This window comes from Meleagris gallopavo, chromosome 4 (assembly GCF_905368555.1).
Source record: "Meleagris gallopavo chromosome 4, MGAL_WU_HG_1.1, whole genome shotgun sequence".
In the NCBI taxonomy this organism is placed as follows: Eukaryota; Metazoa; Chordata; class Aves; order Galliformes; family Phasianidae; genus Meleagris; species Meleagris gallopavo.
In genome coordinates this window covers 47,570,719-47,596,809 of record NC_139407.1, presented here as the reverse complement: position 1 = coordinate 47,596,809, position 26,091 = coordinate 47,570,719, and the positions used below count along the sequence as shown (strand labels likewise).

The 26,091-nt window shown below is 35.4% G+C and overlaps 1 protein-coding gene across 1 annotated transcript in view; it reads right to left on the bottom strand.

Moving 5' to 3' along the window:
• Nucleotides 1-1,130: 1,130 nt before the first annotated feature.
• The window catches only part of KCTD8 (potassium channel tetramerization domain containing 8), an 86,583-nt gene continuing 61,622 nt past the window's right edge, over nt 1,131-26,091 (bottom strand). Inside the window, exon 2 of the mRNA XM_003205843.5 lies at nt 1,131-2,988. Coding sequence (XP_003205891.1) covers nt 2,528-2,988 — 461 coding nt within the window. The 3' untranslated portion in view covers nt 1,131-2,527. The remainder of the gene's footprint in view (nt 2,989-26,091) is intronic.

Below are 26,091 nucleotides of genomic sequence, written 5' to 3'. Positions count from 1 at the left end.
ACCAGCAGTCCCAATTCAGATGATCAGGGTCTTGCCTCTGAGAAGGCAGAAACCCACCACAGCCCACAGTAGATTGTGTACCTCCACAGAGACATGTTGCATGAGTAGTAGCTCTTATCTGCTTTGTACAACACGAACTTATTATCTCAGCTGCGGTACCAACACAAGGCATTTATGTATGGTAAACTGAGTGTTGACAGTACTGGACTCCTTATGTGTGGATAATGCATTTTTTTATTGCTTCATTTAATGATCAGACAGCACTAAAAAGATGTAGAGTGATGCCCCTGATTTAACCTTCCAGCTTGTGCTAGGTTAAACTAGCTGTCTAGGAGGGATTTCTCATCCCCACTAGAAATGAGAAATGTTATGCCAGCAATGCTTAAAGTTCTTCAAACCAGCAAAATTCCCCTGTGTGCTCAATTTCCCTCACCACTTTCTCATGCAAAACTTGCTGTAGTCCCTTTCAAATTTGGTTATGTGACTTCAAGTAAAGAACACATATGTTCCTAAATAAAAGTAATTGTAAGAAAGTCCATAGGAAAACAATGGAGAAAAGAGAGAGGCAGAATAAAAAAATATGAAATGGGATGAAAATTACTTCTAGGTAACAGCACCTGGAAAAAATAAAAATATTTGATGGCCTGCAATATATGAGCTGAAGTAAAGTGTGTATGCTATTTTTATAGCCATACCAGTGGTGTCATCCTGCTAAAAGCTAAAGCCTTCTTGAGAATTTCTGAGCGCTCCCAAGCATCTTGGTTCACTTGTAGAGTGAACCTAACATTGCCCTCTTTTTATCAAGTATACTAAATTGAGTCTTCCACCTCCAGAAGGAAGTGTAATTTTGAATATCTTTACTGGAACCAAGACAGCATTAGAAAGTCAAACGATTTTGCATAAGCACAATTTTTAAAGGTGGACACAAAATGCCATTTTTAATAAAATTCAGTACTTCTAAAATTCATTCAAAGTGAATCAAACTGAATTCTGAAGTACACTTCAAATTAATTTCAAATCACATGCTTAGTGATACTATTATGAACACTAGTGATTTCTGTCAAAACACTTTTGCTCATCTGATATTTTTCATAGATTTTTCTTTCAGTAGATAAACTGAAAAATCAAATCCAATTCTTGTAAATTTAGGTTAGTGGAAGAAAAGCTCAGAAATAATTCTTCATAATTAATTAGCCCACCATGTGATAATGATCTTTTTTCACACATTTTAAAGGTGCCAATTCAATTGCATGTACCACTACTGCCCATCTGTTCAGTTAGGACAATAATAATATAAAAATAGACCAATACAACATCCATCATGGCCTAAATTAATTTTTATAGTGAGTAAACATGAGCAATAATTATTTTTTTTTTATTGCAGATGCTGATTAGAATAGACTAGACTAGACTAGACTAGACTAGACAAGTTCTGTTTGTGAAAATGCTTAGTTTTTAGTTCTTATCCCCTCTGCTTCCTAGCATATCTCTCTTCCTTCTAGAGAATCTGCATGGTGATTGCAATTTAATAGCACTACCCTAAACACTGTTCACCCACTCCTGAAAAATATATTTTTTGGTTCATTTTGGTTTTTTTTCCAGCAAAGTGATATGAAAACATTAACAAAAAATAACAATTGACAAGAGATAGGAGATACCAACAGTCAAGAAAATCTACTAGATAGTTCTTTCAATAAATACATCAAGGTCTCTTTTATTTTTCTCCAGTTTTAGCAACTAACATAACAGGAACTTTCAGACCATCAAACCAGTTTTCAAAATCTGCCATAAGTTTGAATTTCACAGAAAATCCTGACAAGCACTAATAGATGAACGTCGTTGGTGCAATAATAAAACAGTATAAGGCATATTTACACCATCCTTACATACAGAACATTTTACACACAAAGAAATCACAGACCTAGAACAAAGCAAATTTAATCCCTTAGACATTTCACGCTTATAGACTTGGAGTCAAACAAATAATTCTCCAAGCAACAGACAACCTCTTGTTCTTGTGTGATTTATTTGTAACATTGTGCTCATGCAAAATAGGTATTTGCTTTATTGCGTTGACATTGAAAGAACATTGGGATTTAGTTCTGAAACCAGCTCAATCAAATTTTCAACCCTGTTTCTCTTCATCCATAGAAAGTCTGAGCCATTTATATTTGTGACATAAAACGAGGCATTAACTGATGATTGAGATTTTTATTTGACAAGTTCCAAAATGATCATGAAGCTCAAATGACTACAGTTTGAGAACCATCTTTCTTCACCATGCACATTTTTCTTTGCTATCATGAGGTGGTTTAGATGAGACACTTCTTGTATTTTTAAGTTTCTATCTTTTTATATATATATTTTAAAGAATCAATGTACTATCCAACATCCACTGTTCACAGAAAGAAATAAGCAGCAGGAATAACTCTGGTGGCAGCACTGGCCGGAAGAAGGACATCAGTAAGTTAGTGGCAACTTAATAAACAACAAATGTCCCAGAAATACATCACGAAAGAGTTGAGTACTATAACCCATATTTCTGTAAGAGTTCGGACTGCCAAGGACGTTTGCGCTCTGGGAAGTAATCTGGAATGTGGATTTTTTTAAAATCTTGGATGCATTTTCTCATTTCTTCTTCAACGCTCAGCTTCTCGCATACCTTCTTTTTGGAAAGATTTGTTTCTCTGGATTTGCTAATGAGAGTTTGAAAGAGTTCACTGTTCCTGCGTTTGTCTGGTTGTGGCATCCACTGCACAGGAGCCTTCTTAGATGGACGATCCAAAGTTAGAGTATTTGGCTGGTGGGCTGTGGATGGTTGAGTGCCAGAGGCATTTTCTTGAGGAGTGCTTGCATCTGAGTGGCTGTCGCAGCTCGAAGTGGACAATTCGTTACAGGAAGTCCCACTTTCACTTCCCTTGTCCAAGACTTTGTCGTGCTTCCTCTCCTCATGGTCTTGTTTGGGGGAAACAGTTCTCTGTGGGGGCCCTATTGAAAAACAGGAAAGAATGAGTTTTAAACAAGTACTGGTTTATACACAGAAAACTGATTAGCTAGCATTTAGAAGAACATGACATGGAGTCTTAGCTGGGATAAAATGGTGGTGGCGTTTTCTTTGAGTTAAAAGAACTATACCAGATTGGTGCAGATCTTGAAAGTCTGCTCCTACACATAAGTTCAGCTGACAACATTCTCACACCTAAAAATATTGTAGGCAAGAATTAATTCACTGCCTGACTAAGAATTCAGGTAATGAAATGTACATAATCCTTACAGATTATCTGCACCACAAATCCCTGCAGGCAAATTTAAATGAGCTATTTTGCCATTGCATTCCAATAAGCTTATTATGAGAAATCAGATTTTGTAGTATTAGGAAAATACTGCCATACAAACTGAAAACTTTCTTTTTCTTAATAAATAAATAAATAAATAAATAAAAATATTCCAAGAGCATCAATATTTTTTTGGAAACTCTAATTTACATTCTCATAACAGTTGACTGACGGCATGCTTTGCAGATGTCAACTACGCAGAAGCCCCAGCCTGCAAAAGAGTATTAATCCTGAAATAACAGAGATTGTTCTCTACTGACAGTCTTTAGGGTGTTTTTTTTTTTCTTTTTCTTTTTTTTTTTTTTTTTATCATATAGTTAGTGATTTCACTGCACTTCTTACTGTCAGTTGTTATCCTAGCTTTGCTTCAGTGCAAGTTCATGATTCAGTAGTACATCTCTTAGTGCATAAGCTGGCAAGGAAAAGAAGGCTCTGAAGTTATCAGCAAGAAGCACTCTGCAGCAGCAGAGAGAACGATCTAGTGCCCTATCAGCAGGAACTGCTCAGAGATTCATGCAACTGAAAGTGGGATCAAGGCTGTATTAGCACCAGATATTATTTTGCTTTGAAGTCCTGAGCAGAATATGAAAGTGAAGAATTAGATAGTTGTCACTAAATCTTTACAAGCATTTGCAGTTCCAAAACCCTATTTTAAAAATTCAGCTGTGAAATGATGCTATGCTGACATCACATAAATGTTGTGATCTCAGTTCAAAACAATATCTAAAGCTCACAGGAATATCTACAGAGTTTAACAGGCTTTGGATCAGACAAAAGAGAAAACTTTCAAAATGTTTAAACATCAAAATGAAAATGGAGAGTGGGATTTCAGTGGCAGTTGTCTGTCTGCTAGGATTTCTGAAAGAGTCCAAACAGTTTTAAGTATCTAAATGTCTTATCAAACCTTGCTTATCCTTACAGTTTATCCAAGAATCACTAGTGTCATTTACTGTCTTTGCCTGGACCAAATCTACAGGTATGACAATCCACTCCTAGGACAAAGTTGGAAGGAGATTTTAGAGTCACTTGCTATTGTTTTTCAGAATTACAAATTAGAAATATAATTAAAATTATAAAGAATGCAGGAGCAATAGGAACACTCTACTGTTTTTGATGGTGCAGTTCTATGATTCAAAGAAGATTGCAGTATTTTATATGAGACACGGGAGAAAACAAAACGAAGCAAAACACAAAAACAGATAAAAAATAATCTAACAACTACAGCACTCAGTAATCCCCTTTTTTTTTTTTTTTTTTTTAAACAGCATCTCACAATACTGTATCACATTTCTGTAGTCCACCTAGAGAAACTCATGAATAATCAAGATCAAAAGAGAAGAGACATTATCCATCAGGGCTTGACTTACATTATTCTGCGTGAAAATCACAAGTGATTTTCTACTTCTTTGTATTCACTCCAAATACTCAGTGCATAGCTGCATAATTTCCCTCCTCCTTCCTTTCCAGAAATATGTTCCCCTTCTTAAATAGATTTACATGCCTGCTTTCTTTTATTATATCTGGCATTTCATTTCATACCTCAATACTATTGTATGAATACGCTAAGGCTAGAGTCAGCTGACATTATGGAATTACTCTGGCTGTACAGCATGTGATTACAAAACCAAGCAATTAATCACACAATGATTTCAGTATTGTTTCTCTGATTTTCAATAACATAATTAACACCACTGTCTAGCTTACAATCAGAGCTTCTTCAGATGTAACAACATAGTCTATGACTAAGAAATTAGTTTACTGCTAACTATACTCTGTACTCTCTCCAACTCTCTCTTGTCCCCTCCCCCCTTCTTTTTTTTCCATAACTTCATGACTGATGTCTAGTTCCTGTATTTATAATTGCTTCCTCATTGCTACTGCTTGCTTCTCCAGGACTCAAACCTGCAGTGTTGTAAGATTCTAGCTCAGAAAAGCATTGAAATATACATACATACCTTCAAGAATATGAAAAATTCAATTTCCTGCTACAACATTATTCAAGTCTTTGACATTAGCAGGTATTTAAACACTTTTTTTGATCAGAGCCCTAAGGTTCAATGCCTTTCAGCACTGAGCTCTCTATGCTTCACTGAATTGCCTAAATTCACAATGAATTTAATCCATGCAAAGGTTTCTCTCACACCTTTCCTTTTAAAAATTAACAAATACTCTCTCAGAAAGAATTCTTTGTATGCCTCTGTACTTGTTTCTCAGTAGTGTGTTATTAAAGAGGTGACAGTTCTGCTGAAGGAGAGTTTTTTTTCTCACTTTTTCTGCCTACTGAAACCCAAAAAGAATTTATAAATACACAACAAAGGATCCTCAGAAGACATTTGTTTTATTTTCAGAATTAGGGATCATTAGACAAATTCCGATATCTCTCTAATTCAAAAAGCATCTACTTATTGTCCTCTTTTGTGGCTGGGACAGTGTGGTGGGATGCTGGCTCCACCATACCTCCCCTGCCCTTCAAGATTATCATCAGAAACATTCAGAAAGACCAGTTAAACCTATTTATTTTCCAGTGTATAAAAACTCGGAGAAAGTATATTTACTCCACTATGCATGCAACTCTAAAAAGCTCTGTATTGATTTCCAGCTTTCACCCTTTCCTGCCCCTCCCTCTCCTGCCCTTTTTAGAATCTCTTACTGCTGCTGGTTCTCCAGTTTAGAGAACTGAAAGATATAGCATTATGCAATGACAGGCACAAGGCATCAGCCAATTAGCTAGGAAGCCTGTTCCAGTATTTGACCACCCCCGTGGTAAGGAAATATCCAAGCCTCCCCTGGCGCAGCTTTGTGCCTTTCTGTCATGTTGTATTGTTGGTTCCCAGGACCAGAGCCCTGTACCTCCCTTTGTTTTTCCTCTTCAGGGAGCTGCAGTGAGCAGTGGAGTTACCACTCAGCCTTATCTTCTCCAGACTAGGGAGAGACTTTGTCACCAGCTTTTGTGCCCTCCTCTTTGTGCTCTCATGGACCTCAACATTCTTGCTATATTGTGGAGCCCAGAACTGCATACAATATTGAGGTGAGATTGCACCAACACTAAATGATAGCAAGAGAATAACCTCTCTGACCAGCCAGCTAAACTGTGCTTCATGCACCCCAAAATGCAGTTTGTCTGCCCTCTTGGTTACCAGGGCACAGTGCTGACTCACGCTGAGCTGCTGTCACCATCATCCCCAGGTCCCTTCGTGCTGAGCTGCCACTCATCTCCTGGCCCCTGCCTGTGTCTGCCATTATTCCATCCCATGTGCTATACACTGCATTTTCCTTTGTTGAACATCATTCTGTTGCTTATTGTACAATGCTCCAGTGTATCTAAATCCCTCTGAAAGATCTCTCATCCCTCCAGAGAGTCAACAACATCTCCCAGTTAGGTATCATACTCTTCCATTATCCAGATCATTGATAAAAATGTTTAACAGGACTGGCACTAGAACTGAGCCTGGGGAAAAACTTCTAGTGATCAGCCACCAGCAGGTGTAGCTCCGTTCACTACAATCCTATGGCTCCATGACTTTATCTTTCTATGATTCTATGACACTTTGAACTCTGCCATTCAACCACTTCATTATCCACCATAGTGTGAACCAGTTTATCTCACAGTTGGACAGTTTGTCCAGAAGGATACTCTGAAGGCCAGTACCAAAATTCAGAAAGGCTACAGTAGAATTCAGTGTGGCACATAACCCTTGACTGAATTTTTCTTCTATTATGTCCTCAAATTACATTATGTTGAGTGAATATGACATGCATTCCATTGTGTTTTATGTTTTATTTTATGAACCTAAGTAAAATTAGTTAATAAATTATCATAGAAAAAATACTAATCAAATCTTACATTGTGATGGACTCATTAACCTTAGAATTAAACCTTGCACATATAGTTTAGGTTTTTTTAATTACTTTATACCACCATTCAAAATAATACACTAAATTGAAAGCTTACGGAGAAGTCACCTGTGAAATCTAATGAGAGGTTATAGCTACTATGGGAACATTTTCATTACCAGACATTTGAGTACTTAGCATCATACTTAAATGGTAAGGAATTATGTTTCATGTCTAATTTCACTTAGATTTTATTTCAAAAAGATTTTTTTAAGAGTTATAACAAGGTAGTTCTATGAACCCAACATTTTCTGTGACATCTTAATGATATTTCCCTTGTTAAGAGAAAATCCTGTTCTCAGAACTGAGGTCATTCCTTGAGACCAGCATAGGATTTAGCTAGCCTCTTACCATCAGAGCTGTAAGTTAAAATTAGCAACTGTAACTTCTGTGCTATATCATCTCACTGAAATCTCTGTATGAGCTTTACGACAGATAAGCTTACGAGAGGACTGATGCACTCTGTCCTCTTTAGTACACAGTAAATTAAAGCTGTGTATTAAACAAAGCTGGCCAGAAAAAAAAAAAAAATGAATAATTTACCTTGTGTTTTTTGTTGGTGAGAAACTCTATAGTTTCTCAAGAAAAATTCTGTAGCTATTATAGGTCCTGCAGTTTGTACCTAATTTACTCCTGTTGGTAGAAAGTGGAGAAAGGCAGACATACACACACCACTTAATTGCAGTTGTGAGACTACTATTCAGGTCTACACAGGAGTTAAAATGGTACTCAGGCACAGAAGCACAGCACAGCTGAAGCTGGCAGGGACCTCTGGGTCATTCTGGCCCAACCCCAGCTCCTGCAGGGACACCAGAGCAGGTGCCCAATGCCAGGTGGCTTCTGAAGATTTCCAAGGAGGAGACACCTCAGCCCCTGGGCAGCCTCTGCCAGTACTCTGTCACCCATACAGTACTTATTTCACATCTTGCCTACGAATGAATTTTATTTATTGTTACCATCCCAAGCAAACAATACTACTAAGTAAGCATTTTATGTGAGAAATATCCAAATACTCTTTACAAATGACACTCTTGACTAAAACATTCAATATCCAAATTTCAGTGGAGTAAAACTTTGTGAGCCTATGGAGGTATGTGCTTGGCTGTGTGGCTTCAGATCACTTAAGGCAGTAAATAAATAAATAAATAAACACAAATTCAGTTGTCAGTTGGGTCTTCGTCTGGAACTGTTGTAAACCACTTTTTGGATTAATGGCCTGATCCAAAAAATGCTTAGTATAAAATAGTGAAGTATTTTTCGAAAGGAGGGTTGAAATTCAGCTTTTCCTGTTTTCATCCTCCCTTCAGATGAGTGACCAATTATCATGTTAGCTAAATGCTTACTTTGATCTAGCTGAGACTTGGCTTTAGTCAATGCAAAGTAGAAGAGCTTCAATAAACTGAAAAGAATGTTTCCTTCACCAGCAATTACTCCAGAGCCTTCAGGATAATATCCTCAGTTGGAAAAAGTGAGTTAACTTCCTTCGAACACAAGAGAGAATTAGTATCTGTGAGGCTTTCATTTATTAATTCTTGAAGTCCTGAACTCTTGTGTTAAATGCCAGCACTGTTGACAAACCAACTTTAGTACTTAGAGCAGAATCTAAACTTTATGTGACCTAAAAAATCCAGGCAAGTCAGCTAGCAGATGAAACTGCCACAGAAAAATCTTGTAAATCTCAGCAGGGATTCATAACATGAAGAATAGCACTTGAGTTACTCACATTTTATTGAAACAGATTTGTAAATATGACCTATGTCCTGGCAAAGTTTCAAGTTCCTATCTGCAGGGCATTTGTTTGGCTTCATAAACAAGCATGAATCTGGTTCCAAAAGTGTATCCATTTAAGTAAAAAAAAGTTTTAGATTAAAACGTTGACTTCATTCAAGACGGAGGCAACACAATCTATGGCCTTAGACTACAAATGATTGATAGCAAAAGAAAGTGTGTTCTTTGTAGCGTAAACACAGAAACAAACAAACAAACAAACAAACAAACCATCTTAGAAAGAAATTAATGGTAAAAGTACAAGGGATGAAAATATGCTGTCTTTTAGGTCCCAAATATTAATTCAGGAGCATGTGAAAACATTATGTTCTAAAGAAAATCTCAACATAGAACTATCATCTTTGGTAGAATGAAGAATCTATAAAATAGAGTGTTAAATGAATCATTGCAGGAAATCAAAGAAATTATGAGAAATAAAAAAAAATAAAAATAATGATTTCATGGCTATGTGATGAAGGCAAAATATATTCCTTGAGTATTCTGCTAAATTTTGCTACTAAGAACTTAATAGGAAATTCAGTTTTCCCAAAAACGTTTCCTGTTCTCTATTGCCATGCTCAGGAAGCATCTCACACTTCAATTTCAAAACAAAATTTCAAAGTGGAAACTATACATGAAGCCTTGTTAATGTTTAGCAGCATTAAAATTTCTATGTTTGTTTACATGTTTGAATACATGGATGCTTCAGTTAGCAAGAATATGAGTGTGATTGCACACCTGATGAAGTCTTTTATTTAAATCCCCTTACCTGCCATGGAAGTTTAATAAGCAGTGCGTAGAAACTAGCTGTCCTGGGCATAGCTCCCAGAGGAGAAATTACTCTTTAATAGTGTTAAGCTTGGTGGTGTGTGAATGGTTATGTGGTACTTGAAGGGAATGAACCAATTCATCTTTCAAATTAGGACCACATGCCTGAAAGTGGTAAGTGTTCTGTCTCAAAAGAAGAAAATGAACACAACACATATATATATATATATATATATTTTTTTTCAGTCAGATTTACTACCATCTAGTAAACTAACTTCTAGAAAAGGTACAGTAGAATGAGTTAAATAAATCAAGGAGGATTTTTTTTTTGTTTCCTTTCAGTTAGGCTGTATTTTAAATATTAATATCATTCACAATATGAAAAGATTAACTTACATAGAAGAAACTACTTTTGTTATTTGGAATGACTGAAGATAAGCAACGAACTCTCCTGTGAGCAACTTGAATTGATTAGTTAATTCACCCTAATCTTGTTTTGTACAGATAGCAAAACCATAATCTTTCCATTTATTAGTTTTCGGAGTAGTTTTTATTGTAGGCAGAACAGTATTTCCATAATGGAGTTAGTGATATTCTGACAATTTGTTGCATTCCAGTACAATCGATGAAAAGTCCACTAATTTGTTTTTATGTATCGTAATCTGAAAACTGTGAAGTTGTTCTGAGAAATGCCTTTTCACAAGCCCAAATCTGAAAATGCAGGCATTTAAAATAATTTTGGTACTTCAAGAAAAAATAAAAAAAGAAATGCATTGGTATGTGTGACAAATGAGAAATACTTTCATAAAAATCAAGTGTCTTCTTGCAACAGTGAACAGGAAAATCTGATTGCATTTCAGTAATATCTCAGTAACTTCTAGTATACATCTTTACCATTCATTTTCAAACTGTCAAGTTGGTTTGTGCCCAGCTCTGTGTGCCAATATTGTCTGCTCCTTTTTTGACTGGTTATTTTTCTGTGGCTAGCAAAGTTAAGAGCTAAAATCTGTAGTTCTGGCAATGAGAAATGTTAATTTGCTTTCACAAATGATGCAATATTATTCCTTAAAGAAATAGCTCTTTAAAGAATAGTTTTTCAAGGAACAGTTCCACTATCTTGTGCTGAGAGAAAGCTGTAAATATCCATCACTGGACATTAATCCTTGACACAGATCCCACACTTCCAGGTCCCACTTGAAAGCTAAATGGAAAAGTGCCTTCTCCATTCTTTCAACACCAGAATAGTGGTCACTTCCAGAGTATCTCAATTTCAAGGATTCAGATGCCTTTAAGTTGTTCTGTCTTAACTATTTTCTTGAAATCATGTCTACCACAGCACTAAATTACAAGAAAAAAAAAACAAAAAACTAAAAATACAATGTCTTTATGCAAGCAGAAGTGACAAGAAAAGACAGTCACTCCATCTTTGTATGGCAGAAACAAATCTCATATTCTTCTGCCCCTGAGGATTCACAGGACATACTAAAAATTACTGCTCAACCTACGGGTTTAGTGACTCATTATTCTCTTTCCTATTTTATATCCTCAGACTGTATTCAGAGAAAACAGCTGTGGTGCTAGGGAAAGACAGTGACTTTTAGATCCCTATGCTTTCCTTGAATCTCTGAGGTTGCCAGATATCATCACTGACATTCCTCACTCTTTCTTCTAAGAACCTATTTATGGATGATCAGGAATTTCAGTATGTCATTTACTGCATTACTGGCTGCTGCCTTCTGCTTTGTAAATATTTATATTGGTTGGACATTTGCTCAGCTGTGAAATAGTCTTCTAGCCACTGACTGTGTTTGGTAAAGTCCTAATCAGACTTTTAGTCAATGTGTACATGAATCCCTTTCCATTAAGTTAAGCCACACTATTCTTCCTAAATTAGGTTTAAGTTCTCAGGTGTCCAGTGTGTCTCCTTACATGGCCACACAAGTGCTTGTGCCAGAACAAAAGATATCAGAGGGACAGGAACAAATACAAGGCAAGGGATTGCACTTTTCAGCAGCATCTTATAGAAACTTGAATCTGTAACATATGTTTGCTGATTCGTTTTTTTGTTGTTGTTTTTTTTTTTGTGGCATATACCTACAGCAAATATACTGACATAACAATGTCCTCATCAAAATATAGATTACTTTCAACAGCAGTTTGCTTATATCATAACAAAATACCATCCCAAATAAGATTTACAAAGTCAAACTCATTTCAGTGAGATTTCAGGGATTCCGTCACTGCTCCTCCCTTAGAAGCTCAAACATGATTTCAAAGCTGAAAGAGAGGGATTATGACAACTATCTCAAGAATCTTTGTCATAACATTTTCTTCGAGTAAGTTCATTCACAACTCTTACGCTGGTAAGAACTTTCTCTTTGTGAAGAATACTGCGAGCAACAGAAAAAAAGAATAAAAAGGAGACATTCCATTGTCACCTTTCTGGCTCACTTCCTGATTCAATTTCAGATACTAAACCAAATTTTTTCTTCCCTAATTTTAATTCCAGTTTGTTTGGTATCATCTAATATTTCTTTGCTTTGACAGTTACTTTAAATAAAATGTGTAATTTTCACTTCTTCCTTCCAGCTCTTTCAATTTTACAGATTTCTTTCCTACTGGCATGCAAAGTAAATTAATTTTAATGTGAATTTATGGAATATGTCTAAAGCATGTCAGCAGAAAGTTGCTGAAATACCATGTGCTGACTTTAGAAAAAGTGTCTCTTTAAAGAATTATTTTAGACACCACAAATCTCGGCAGGCTAATATGATACTAATGATAGCATTTTAGGCAGTGCACAAGTACGAAACAATGAGAGATAAACCCTTGATTTAAGTATGTATTTTAATTTTGATTATTGGCAATTAGTAGATTAACAAACAGAATAAGAGTTCTTAGTGAATTTTTCCTAAAGGTTTAAGAAGTAAGAGGGCAGCAACTCAGAATACACACAAATTATATTTGTATAGTTTTATGTCTTTCCTTGCTGGTTCCTGGGAGAATGAAAATGTGTCAGTCTTCAAGAATTCTATGAAAGAGCCAGAAATGTTTGCTGAAAGTTTTTCCTAATGGCCATAAAGAAGATCTTATCCACTTCAGTGTACAAACTTTGAAATAGAATTCATAAATTTTATCGTTAAGGTCTGGTATATAGTAAAATGCTATGAAAGGAATGTGCCATTGCATTCTAAACTGTAAAAGACATGCTCATAATAATACATTACCTTTAGATCTAAATTCCAAGATCAGCCTTATGGAACATTCAAAGCATTCACTGTAATAACTACAGAAAATATGAAGACATGGTGAAAACCAATCTAATTTATATACTATATGTTTAAGCAAAATAAAAGTTATTGAATAATGAATTCACCTCACATACATCTCTTCAAAAAACAAAAGAGTGCAAATGATTTGTATCTAAAAATATTATATATCCATACTTCTATAACTAAAATATTATGACTGTTATATAAACCCACAAATAGATACAAACAAAGAATGAAGGCTGAATTCCTTAAATTAATTATCCCCAAGAAACACTGAAACTTCAGAGATTACAAGTGCAGTGCAGTAAAGACAGTGTGAGATTCTTAGCAGAAATTCTGAGTATTTGCAGGAGAGCAAACTACATTTGAGACAACACACAAAAGCGTTTAAGGAGCAGAAGTACACCAATCACATTTAAAAATTCAAAACATATCCCTAACAGCAACATTTGAAACATTACAAAAAAACTTTCTTCTGGGATAATATTTGAAGATAAAAGTACATTATATATGTTCAAGTAAATATTATCATCTAATCCTATACCAATAATAAAAACAAAGGCCCAGAAAGGATTTACCACTATAAAGAAGGTTGCTGTGGTTATTAATATTTATTCTCCTTGCGGAATATGCGTTCCAGTAATGTGCTACATTGCACACGATGTAGTTGGACTGCATCAGCATTAATTAATTGATGACCTTTGCCACCAAACAGTTAAAAATCTAAGAATAAGAGGAGAAACAACAGATGGGAAGATACAGACATATGGGAAACTACCAAAAAACGTAGTATTGGTCAGCTCGATGGCCTGCTTGTCTCAGACCTCCAGCTGTCTAATCTTTTGTCAAGACTTACATGAGCAGCATTGAAGCAGAGTTTTAAGGAGGATTTTGAAGGAGAACAATGAAAATGCTGCTCAGATTTAAGTGGTATCTTCTCCATCAGATAAGAAGCCAAATCGGAGATAACATGAACGTGAGCAGTAGATAAAGTCACCAACGTCTGGTTGCAGCTAAGAATTACATGTAATATTTGGGGTGAGATGAGGATAGTGAATCGAAGGCCTTGAATATGAGGACAAACGGCCTGCATCTGGCATAAAATGGAGAGATGTAGAAACTGAGAAACAAGGCTCAAAGAACAAAACTACAAAAATTATATTTTTATTAAAAATATGAAGCAGATGCTCTGGAAGGAGATGTTTTATTTTTCACAGACATTTAAAGATTGGATAGAAGAGATGGAAAATAAAAACCCTTTCTTAAAAATATGATTTACTAATTAATATTTCTAAGCAAGCCTATGTAAGACTAAAAATCCATTTTGTTGTTAATGTACACAGTTATTATACACAGTTATATACACAACTGCCCTTGAGCAATTTTCATCGTAGTACAAGAATTTGCTTTTTTAATGCATCTCAATGTCATCTGGATATACGATTTGCCAGAAATTCATTGTTGAAGATACTAGTTACCAGACGACTTTCTGTGTCCTTGGTCAAGCAACTATTTATGCCTATGGGGCAGGCTGGTCCTGGTTAACCTTTCTATCCTTTTTTCAACACTCCCCGTAATACTTTCTTATAATGACTTTTATAGCTCTTTCTAATGAACCCTTCCCGTCCTATTGCAGCACCCAAACAAGGGATGAATGACACCAGAGCTGTTCTGGGCAGACTTGTAAGGTTTGTCCTGCTGATACTGTATACCTTTCTGATTCTCACTAGCTTATGCATGCAATATAACATGTACTTTATAAGCAGAGAGATTCTGCCTGCAAAATCTATTTATTGTTTAAATGTCTCATCAGAAAAAAATGCTGCAAGGTGCTTTTAATAGTGTCCAATAATTGCATTTACATGTGACATTTCCAGTCCTGACACTGCTTCCTACCTCAAAGGAAGCTAAGATTAGGAAGAGTAGTAAGAAGTAATCTACCTCCTACTTCCGAAGTTTCAGATGTCTTATCAGGAAACACAATAAGTATACATAATTGAGATATTTAATCACTTAGCACTGTTGTAATGAATAAATTATGCCCAGCTCAGACTGAAAAGAGTCTATTTAAACTCATTCTTTGTTGAAATATTAACTAGGTTTGAAAAGATTTTAAATAAAAATGCTAAATAATAAAACATGGACTGATTTTCTTCTATCCCACAAATTGAATACAAAATGAGTCCAAAAGATTGTCATTTCTTACATTATTGTTACAATTTGGGTTTTTAAGTAACATACCAAATCTTGAGAGATTTACAAAATTTGTATTAGCAGTACTGAAATACAGGTTCTATTAGTTGATATATAATTTAGCCCTCATAGAGACAACACAAACAAAAAAAAAACCTTATAAGAAATATGAGAATTTCAGAGGAAAAGTACACATTCGTTTATACATTTTACAGTAATCCTACATTCCAGGAAATTATCTGAAGAACGCTACAGTTAACAACACAGAGGGCTTTGTAGCTTTACATGGAAACCAAAAGAACAAGAGCTGAAAGGAAAAGTATATTAAAAGTAATTTTGGGAGACTGGACAATACTACTGAAAAATTTTTACATCAAATTTCATTTGCCAAACAAATCAGAGCAGTTTTCACTTTAACATAGAAATCTACTTTATAGTAAAAATACTTTCACAGATAATTATAACCTCAGTCTGATCATCACTAATTGTTCTGCCTTAATGTGACCGATATAAGATATGAAAACACTTATTTCTTGTAATAACCATAAGGCTGGGGAATATTTACTTTTTTAAAGTATCTGTCATGTGACATGGCAGCAGAGAGGCAGTCTGACAAAATGGCAGCTGACATGGAAGAGTGGATGAAGCAAAGATGTACCAGTGAACTCCTTCATGTGAAAAAAACTGCACACAGTGACAGTGGGTCACCTCCACTGGTGCAGATTCTTATGAGTATGGTATTCAGGCTCTTGTTGCTCACTGGTGATAATACATAGCCAATGGTGGTGACTATGTTGAAGAATACTGTTTTGTAGCTGAGAATTTTCTATATCTAATAGTATTATTGTGCTAATAGCTTCGTAGCTATTGTAGTCTCAATGGAAATAAATAGGAGGCATTACTTTTGGAGTTGTCTATGTATGATGGAAAAGAACAGATTTCTGTCTTCTTTTGCTCAAGGTGTTTTTCATCTTTTGTCTCTCATTTTATGACAAAATTTTGCCATTTCAGCAAGTAAGATGCTTGTGGATGCTTGTCCTTTTTTAAATATTTATATATATGCGTGTGTATAATGTAAAAGAAGAAAAAAGTAATCCACATAAATTAAAAAATAATGAAATTTACTAAATTAACTTCCAAATCTTTAGAAATTGTTTGCTTTTATTTGTTTATAAGAATAAATTCAGTTAAATTCGCATGCTTCAAATATTTGAGCTTCTGATGAAACCCTAATTTTTAACAGAAAAAATATTTTAGTAGATTTTTCTGAACACCAGCAGTACCATAAATATACCCTCCACTTTCTATATTTCCATATGTCTGTAACATAATTAAATTGCTAGATCCACAGATTATTCTCTTATGATATATTTCTTAAGCCATCTAAAGTCTTTATATGAAAGACTAAAAAGAAGAAGGTACAAAGGATATGGGTAATTTTAACGTATATTAGAAAAAGAGTACCTATGGATTATGCAGAATCCACAGATAATACATTCTCCATAGATAATGAAGACATGGAACTTAAAATATAGGTGTATGAATATACATTGATACTAATGGCAAGGCATTATATACTATACAATATGGCACTGTTTCTCAGAAAATGGAGGCAGGCAATTATTTTACAATCATCATATTCTTTGCTTCTGACCACTATTGCTGCACTCAGTAATGTTAATTTCAGTTCTGGCACATTCATACAGAAAATCTGACAGTGTGGATCAGATCCTGATTCAAGTTACACTGCTCTGAATCAAGCTTCACTTGAGCAGTGCTGAAGAAGGAGCTGTGGTCTTTCACCAGGCTTTAAACAGAATATGAATTAGGTTCAGTGAGCAGTTCTGATTTATTCTCATGCATCAACCTGAATATATGCAGGAGAGCCGCAGTCCTGTATTCATAAATGTTATAGTTGAACCTGAAGGAACATAGCACCCTATGAAACATGAGTTTCCAAAAACTCATAAATGCTTTCACAGTCATCATTAAACAGCATTGCTGGGATTGGAACCAATGTATTTCTCCTGCAGTTCATTTTTTATCGTTTGCTTATTTTGATATATTTTTAAAGCATAGCTCCTAGAAAGGGATTCATCATTTTTAGATGATTATTTTCTGCCTTGTGGAACAATCTCAGTAGGCGGTCCAGGCACACAGACATGGGAAGCTAAAAGCCTGGAAAATGGAGAACTGCTATAGATCACAAGTGCATCTATAATGAAGCAATAGCTGAGTCAGGTTTCTAAGGTTGACGTTTTTGAACTTGTCTGAATGTATGCCTAAACCTTCTGCTTTTTTTTTTTTTTTTTTTTAAATATGAATTTCCATTTTTCCCTAACTGGAACATTGCTTAGAGATATTTGAAAAATAATCATTTGATGGAAAACTGTCATGTAAGCAATTTACAATTCAGTCATGTTTTCCTCCCTCATTTCTTTGATAAAGACTTCATCAAGTATATTCAGAATTTCAGTTTAGCCAAAGTACTTAGAAAAATGTTTGAATGTGAAGAGAACGAGTGAAAGAGGCTTGGAAATGGTAAATGATAGTACCTTATCAACCGTACACTATATGGTGCTACGCACCAGCAGAGTCCCTAACCCTTCCTGAGTTTTTACATCAGGACAAAGTAGACACAGGTGAGAGCCCTCTTTTTCAGAATGAAAATAAAGCTCTTGCTTGCAACAAGGAACACTCTGAGAATGGGTTCAATTTATAGAGAAGCAAATATTGCCTGATACGCACCATTTCAGACATAAGAAATAGCAATAGTCACTGAATGGGAGTCGTCAGCATTAAACTAAACCCCCTCTGTGAGCACCATGTCTTTTCAGGATTAACAATTTATGAAGTTAATGCAAATCTAAGTATGCAGCTGTCCTTTTCTATACTTAATAACCAAAAAGAAAGTGTCACCAAGTAAAGGGGGAAAAAGCTGCTTCTCAGCTGGGTCTGCACAGAAAACAGTGACTGCGTTATTTTCTGGGATGTAGAATGGTATTAATTTTGGGCTTAAACGTATAAGATAGACAAAAATTTTAATCCATTTTCCATTCGTTTTATTATTAAGCTGTTCTTTGAATGAACTTTTTAAAACTGATAAGATAAATATGACTTTATGTGTCATGGTGTGGTATAAACAAGCATCGCTACTCTAAGTATTCCAACATTCCATTGAGTTTTCTTACTGTTTTACACAAGAATTAACATACATAATGCCTCTCTTTCCATAGTCATTTAAGCATGAAGAATCCTGAAGTGTTTTTCAAATTTTAAACGCAAAAGAAAACCTTTCAGTGTTTAAATACAGCAATCCTGCGTGTGATCTTTATATAAGTGCATTTCTGTTCACTATGGGTTTGGCGGTGGGTGCACAATAAATACTTGGTAAGAATAGAATGTGCAGCTGCATTAAAAGTTTAATTCTGAGCAATAAATATTTTGTTAAGACATCAGCACAACTTCTCATCCTTTTGAGGAGTTTTGTGGAACTTTTATACCAATAATGCGCAAAAAGCCAGACAAGAAGAGGACTGATCCACAAACACAAAAGTGGCTACAGCTTTGACTAAACGGGAGGTGAAGATGCACTGCAAATTGAATTGTTGAGCTTGAGAAAAGTGACAAGTAGTTTCCCCTAGGAATCATTCTTGAGAGGAGAGTGTCATTTAATATTAGTAGTAATGACCTCTGTGCAATAGCATGCTGCTAAAATATGCTGTTGACACAAAGCTGTAAGATATGGCCATTAAGAGGGAAGTTCAGGATATTGGAGAAGTGAAGAGATGCCACAGACCAAAATGATGAAATCAGGATCAAGATTCTGAATGTTATTTATTCCTTAAGCATTTAAGCTGGGAAAAAAAGGAGAAGAAATAACTGGTTGTGATAATTGATCACAGTGCCTCTGAACAAAGTAATGTAGACATTTAAAGAATAGGATGTATGCAATTCCTCAGCAAGACAAGTAAGGCACTCCCAGAAAAATACTGAGCAGCTCTATGAGGGAAAGGTAAGTCCTGACCTAGAAGATAGCATTTAACTACAGCTTTCCAAACTCATGAAAGACAGTTTCAAACCAAAGGAGCTGTAGGAAGAGCTACTATCTTTTTTCTCTTTCTCGTCTTTGTTCTTTTTTAAAATTTTTTGTTTCAGAAATGACAGAGTTGGTACAAAGTAAGTTGATTTTAATCATTTATGAATACTGTAGCTTTTTAACAAGCAAAACAAGAAGTTTTTTTTGAAGTTTGATACATTTATGATCAGGGGTGTGTATTAATGCCTATAATAGCACAGGAACAAATCCAATAAAATGGTAATTGTTTTCCAGCCATATTTACAATGAGCCATCCAGCTGAGCTACAGCTTTGGAATGAACTTGCCAAGTGATTTTCCTTATTGATACTTCTCAAAGGCTCTTATTGAACAAGAAAAAAAAAAAAAATGAACTGAACAAAGACAGGTTTTCCTTAAATTGTTTCTGCTATAAGCTATCAGATTTTTTTCTGAGAATTGTACACACTGCATCTTTACAGACCTTTTCCCTTCCAAGTGATCCAGTGAATGCACCAGGCAGAAGCAATCCTTCCTTCCTTTTCTCAGCCTTTATAAAAGATTGCAGAGTACGAGCTTAAGGGAAAACAAATTCAACACCTGCTGTCATGACACCGTGCCCGAAATGAAACCAGTCAGCTATACACATTTTTACGTAACTCCAGCACCTTGATCAGAAAAGCAAGCAAACAAAACACACCACCTTATAAGAGTTTCTGAGGTTTTGCTCTGTAGTTCCCACTAGCACACATATTACAATGTGATGCTGAGAACACGGGAATTTTGGCCAATCCGTGGGTCCAAGACCCTTTGCCATCCCCAGGAAGAAGAGGCTACAAAATACTTTGAAGCCAAAGGAGAATAAGAAAAACAGAAGAGTAGAAAAAAATATTTTACAGTTTAGACTTTCTATGGATACAAGATAGAGGACGGGACTGATTAGGGACTGCACTCCCTGGGAGTGTTCAAGGAAAGACTGGATGTTGTGTTGAGGGTTAGGTGAACGGTTGGACTGGATGATCTTTTAGGTCTTTTCCAACCTTGGTGATTCTATGATTCTAGAAGAGCTACTGGATTTAACCAACTTTGTTTATCTATTTAAAGCAAAACTTGATTCCCTTGATCATTTGATAACAGATGTCTGTCTTATCAGCTTAATTTGAGTGTAATGACTGTGGGTTACTATTTGATGAAACCGTTATCATAACTGCTGAATATGTACCAATATATGCTGTTGATTTCCTAAGATTTCATCACTTCAGTGGTTGTCAGTCTCAGAACTGTCAGCACTATGTTTCTTCCTCCCATATTCTCTTTAATTTGCTTAGCATAGGGCAGGTAGTGGAACATGATGCTTGTGCTGCTATCTCTGCCGCTGTTGCTTCCACATCCAATGAAATGTGAGATAAGTTGTTAAGCCATTGTGAGAATAAAATACATTATGAAACAGGATACTTTATTATAAAGAAACTATGCAGAAATGCTATTTTTAATATAAAAATAGTTTCATTTCATCACAAAAGTCTGCATAGGAGCAGTTAAAAGTCTGGTAAAAATCATATTCCAGGGTCATTAATACTACAGGTTGATAAACAAATATGAAAATCTTTCTTCTAATTCAATAATGCAACTATTCCAATGCTCTGTTAATAACCTGTACATTTCCCCAGTGCATCTGTAGTAGATATCAGTTACTCTGAAAACAACAGTCAACTATGTCTGAGGCAAAGTGAAACATACATCTATCCTTTGAAGATCTCAGTAGCAACTAAGTGTAATACAACATTCCCTATTGACGGGTACTAAATATATGCTCATGGGAGATGAATTTTGGAAGTTTCTTCCATGTTCATCCTGAAAATCCAACAGCTCTATGATTCCAAGGGGGAAAGTTGGACTTTCCAGTCCCTCTAGAAGACAAAGCGTTGTCACAGCATCACTGCGTACGTACAACTTATCTGTTCTTCTTAGTATATTTATAGGGCAGATACCACCATACATCAACTGAAGTGGTCATGAACAGGGGTAAGATTTAAGGGAAGTAGAAAATTAACAAGGACAGACATACTCTGGTGAATCTTACAGAGGAAGGACAGAAGATATTAAGCTTAGTATCATCTGTTCTCCGTGTATCTCTGAAGAGGGTATAGATCCCTGAAACTGTAAAAGAAAATAATGTGCTTGCTCAGCTACCTTGGATCACAGCCCAATAGTCAAATCTATTAATTAAAAAAAAATAAAAAAATCAGTGTTGTTTTAAAGGAATAAACACTAATAAAAATCTTTCTTGTTTGATTTCATCAACATACATTAGAAAACATTCCTTATATCGCTGAAATACCATGCATCTTTAATGTAACCAACAGTTACAGCCTGCTAACTTCTATTTCATATTTTTTATAGTTTGTTTTGCTGAATAATCCTGTAGTCCACAAATAATATTCTTGGTAAATAAATCTTTGATATGTAGCAAATACTTCGTACTCATAATGGAACATTTTCACATGACTTCATATTTTCTGCAATTTCACAATTAACACTTACTGAAAAATCAAGAAAAAATGTGGACAGGTAACAGCACCTTAGTAATTAGCATCACACTGTGTGCAAAACAGTCCACAAGAATGCAAGATATTGTATATTATACAAAGAGATTGCAAAGAATATCTATTATGACTATCACCTTGAATTTAAATATTGGATAGTGTCTAAATTGTCTTGACATCAGTGCTATTATGGTTGTTTGTTACAGGAATCTGTCCGGACTTAAGTTTATTTTTCAATTCTGTATGTTGCCCAGTCTGACTTTAACTACTCTGAACAGACATTTAAGTGCTTATTTATTTATTTATCTTTACACCATAACCTTATTAATGAAATACACTGCAGTCTTTGGATCATAGTCTGAATTGTGCAAAGGAAAGCCCTGCAGATAAATAAACACTATTAAATATAGGAGAATTCAGCTAATGACTAAAGATTGTCCAGAACGTATAATTGCAAGAAGTTTTCTTTGGACAATTATACCGAATGCCAGCAAGATATTTCCAAGCAATAACCCTGCTCAATAACCTACCTCCAGTCATCCCAAAAACTCCAATAAATAAACGAATTCTAGCCTGAAAGTAGGTAGCACTGAAAGTAATGCCACCTTCTCATTTCTGTGGAAACTACAACTGATACAAAGAACAAAATAAGACCTTATGATAGATCAAATTCTCAGCTGCAGAACACTATTTTTCAATGTAGTCACCCCCCATTAGCTATTTCACTGGTGATGAAAAAGAGCCTGCATGCAGTGCTCATAAAAATCTGCATGGACGTCCAGTATGTGACTTGTCTTTCATGTCACCATCACCACCGCTGAAAGGTACCATCCACCACCTCACTGTGCTTACTTCCACTGTTTGGTATCCATAAATATCCAGCAAGCATCAATGAATGTCAGTGGGTGCTACTTTCTCCTCGTGGAGAAAGTCAGTGACACACCTTTGCTTCATTCACTCTTCCATGTTACATGCAATTTTTTCAGAGTGCCCCTCCACTGCACTGCCATCTGTCACACGGCAACCAAATGTAATGGCATATTGGTGGGAAGATTCCACCTTTATTGCCATAGCACCATACCATCTGCCTCTGACACTGTGGGCTAACATAATAAAATAGAAGACATTACTTTTGAAGATTAGTTTGTCAAAGGAACTATTTTGGAAAAAGAGAAAACATAGCTGGAAAAAAAAAAAAAAGAAGGATATATGTCTTCATGTCCTGGATGCCTCTTATACGTAAAGCTTCCCCTCCCCCCTCCAAAACAAAAACCTCAACATCTTAATTGAAAATAAGTATGTTGAGAAACTAAGGAAGAAGCATTTCCTAATCCTATAAGGTAAAGTGATAAAAAGCCAGCTAAAAAGTATAATGAGATAAGGAATACAGCCTAATTGGTGATAAAGTGTCAATATTCCAATAGATACATACCAGCAGTCCATTAGATTTAATTAGGCTTTCTCAGCAAGCAATAAATCATGCAAAAGACAAACTGGAAACGAAATCAGCTAACTGATGTGAAACGCTCATGGGCTGGTTTACCAAAACTAATCTCTCGACAAATTAAGGACCAGCACAGACACGTTAAGCTGGGGATTTGAAAAAAGACCAATGTCAAATATTAATACAGGATTAAGAGATTACACATGAAGATCTAAAGTCACCATTGATCTGCTCAGGTTTTAATTATGATCTCATTTATTGATATTATAAGTAAGCGTTAGGGAAGTTTTGAATGACTGGAAAAACCAGGCTGCTTACACACAACCAGGTTATAGAAACTGTTAATAATTAGTGTGCAGCAAGAAGATGCTGCAGCTTCATCCTGTGTTCAGAAGGGATCAATACGCCTGCCTCTGTACACACTAGATTAAAACCTACAGTTCACAGGGCATGAAAGGAAAATGAAATGCAAATGACTCAGAGGCCTCATTTGCAGAATTAGGGCAGAAGATTGGGAAGTGTAACATGAACCGATTGAACACAAAAACAAGAAAGCAGAGGGTATGCAGCTATGAAATAATCAAAGTACTCTTTCTTGGATTTTGCTAAACAGTGAAAATCCAGTAGGACATAATTTATCTGTCTAAATTAAAATTACTTTTAGATTGAGATCAAGAATGGGATTTTATGTTTCTACAACTCTATGAAAAGATGTCTGAAAAAGATGTGACATTTTAAAAAGTTTTCATCAGGGACATAAGGAAGAAAAAGAAGTGGAGGTTTTGTGCTAAAATTTGGTAGAAGCCAAAGCACGACAGGAGTAAGAGAATATAAGGAAACACACTTTCAGACCAAATATAAAAACAACAATTTAAAACATTTTTTCCCAAATTTATCTAAATAGTTGAGCTTCTACTTTATTTAAAATGTATCTGATGAAAATGGGATAGAACTGACATAGAGCTCAATTTCCCACAAGTTAGACATGCTCCAGTCATGGTAAAGCACAGTAAATAATTTTCATTTTTTCAAAAGTGATGCTCTGACAGTTTGCGTTAAGTACTGAGAAAGGCATTCAGTCTGCACAATATGAATAGGATAGGACTGGTAGGAGAGAATTTTCTGGGTTTGCTTTTTTTGTTTGTTTTTGTTTGTTTTTGGCATCCTGGTAAAATTCTATATTCTTTTAAATTCCTGGCCTCAATCAACCCTCTGGGAAATTATGGGGAGGAAGAAAGAGAGAAGAAGTTAGAAGTAAAGTTTGACAAATGTTTGCTGCATATAATTATTAGTTTGAGCTTGCTTTCTTTTATCTATATATTAATATTCTATGAAATTATCTCAGTGGTAAAAATGCTAACTGGAATGGTGATTTGCAGTGAATAATGGAGAATAGCAGCAGAAAATAAGCTTTCAATTTGTAATCCTGTAAACTCTCAATTTGTCTCTCTCTGTGGGAGACTGCCTTAATGTAGTATCAAAAATATTTAAAATTGAAAGTTAATAACCCATCTGTCAGCACAGTAAAAATAAGTTGAATATTGGTCTTTTTAATAGTTGTGCTTGACATCTGCATAAAATTGATTAAAGAAGAGAAATTCTGTACTTTTAAAATAATTCTGCTTTTAAAATAATTATCTAATCTTCTTCTGTATCCCACATCTCCCTCTGTCAAACAGCACTGTGATTTCCTCTGTAAAATATGACCTCTCAAAAGAAGCCATATTCATCTTAGAAAGAGTGGTCCTAGGGAGTTCAGTATAGATTTGGATTTGGTATCCTGTACCATCTGAGTATGCCATTTTACAGAGATCTTAGCTCCACGTTTACAAAATATTTGCCCTGTCTACTTATAAGACGAGTCTCCTATGGATGCTACTTTTCCAGTTGTGCTTCATTTCTTGACATAGCAAATGGCTTAATTCAAATCCAGGTGTCAGTAACACGTGGCTCACTAAATCTACAACAATATTGTGAGAATAAAAGTAGTACTTAATATAATGTGCTACAATCAGGAATATGGATTTATTAAGTTATTTTCATTCCGATAACAACCATTTGCTCAGTTAAGCTTGGGCCAATCCAAGTTACAGGTAGATAAAATGTTACAGCAATAAATATCTGTGGCATATTTTCAGTACTATACCTTATCACCAGGGTACTGCTAACAAGCATCAAGTATATCATTTCTGGCATGAGATGAGCTTCATCAGCAGTAGCTTGGAGATATGCTCCACTTCACCATACAGACCTGCCCTATGAGAGGGAAAGGATATTCAAATGCTGGTATACCTCAAGCAGCTCATTCTTCTTCATTTTGTTCTTCATTATTGATTTGGAGATGTTATTTAGATTTTCCAGTTGTAGAAATTGAATTCTCTCCATACAACTTCTACATGGTTATTATGTTTTATATGCATTACTATTACATCAGTAAACTGTGAATCTACATGGGAAAATTTACTAAATGATAATCATAGAATCGCTCAGGTTGGAAAAGATCTTAAAGATCATTGAGTCTAAGCACAACTTAACCTTACTACCTTAACTCTAACAACCTTCTGCTAAATCATATCCCTAAGCACCACATCCAAATGGTTTTTAAACACATCCAGGGATGGTGACTCAACCACCTCCCTGGGGAGCCTATTCCAGCGCTTAAAAACCCTTTCAGTAAAGAAGTTTTTCCTGATATCCAACCTTGTATAATCAATGAACATAAAGAAGTTATAATTACGAAATAGACAAGAGAGTTTGGCTAAGCAGGTTATAATAACAAAAAGAGAATAGATAGAACAATTACCTGCATCCTGGAC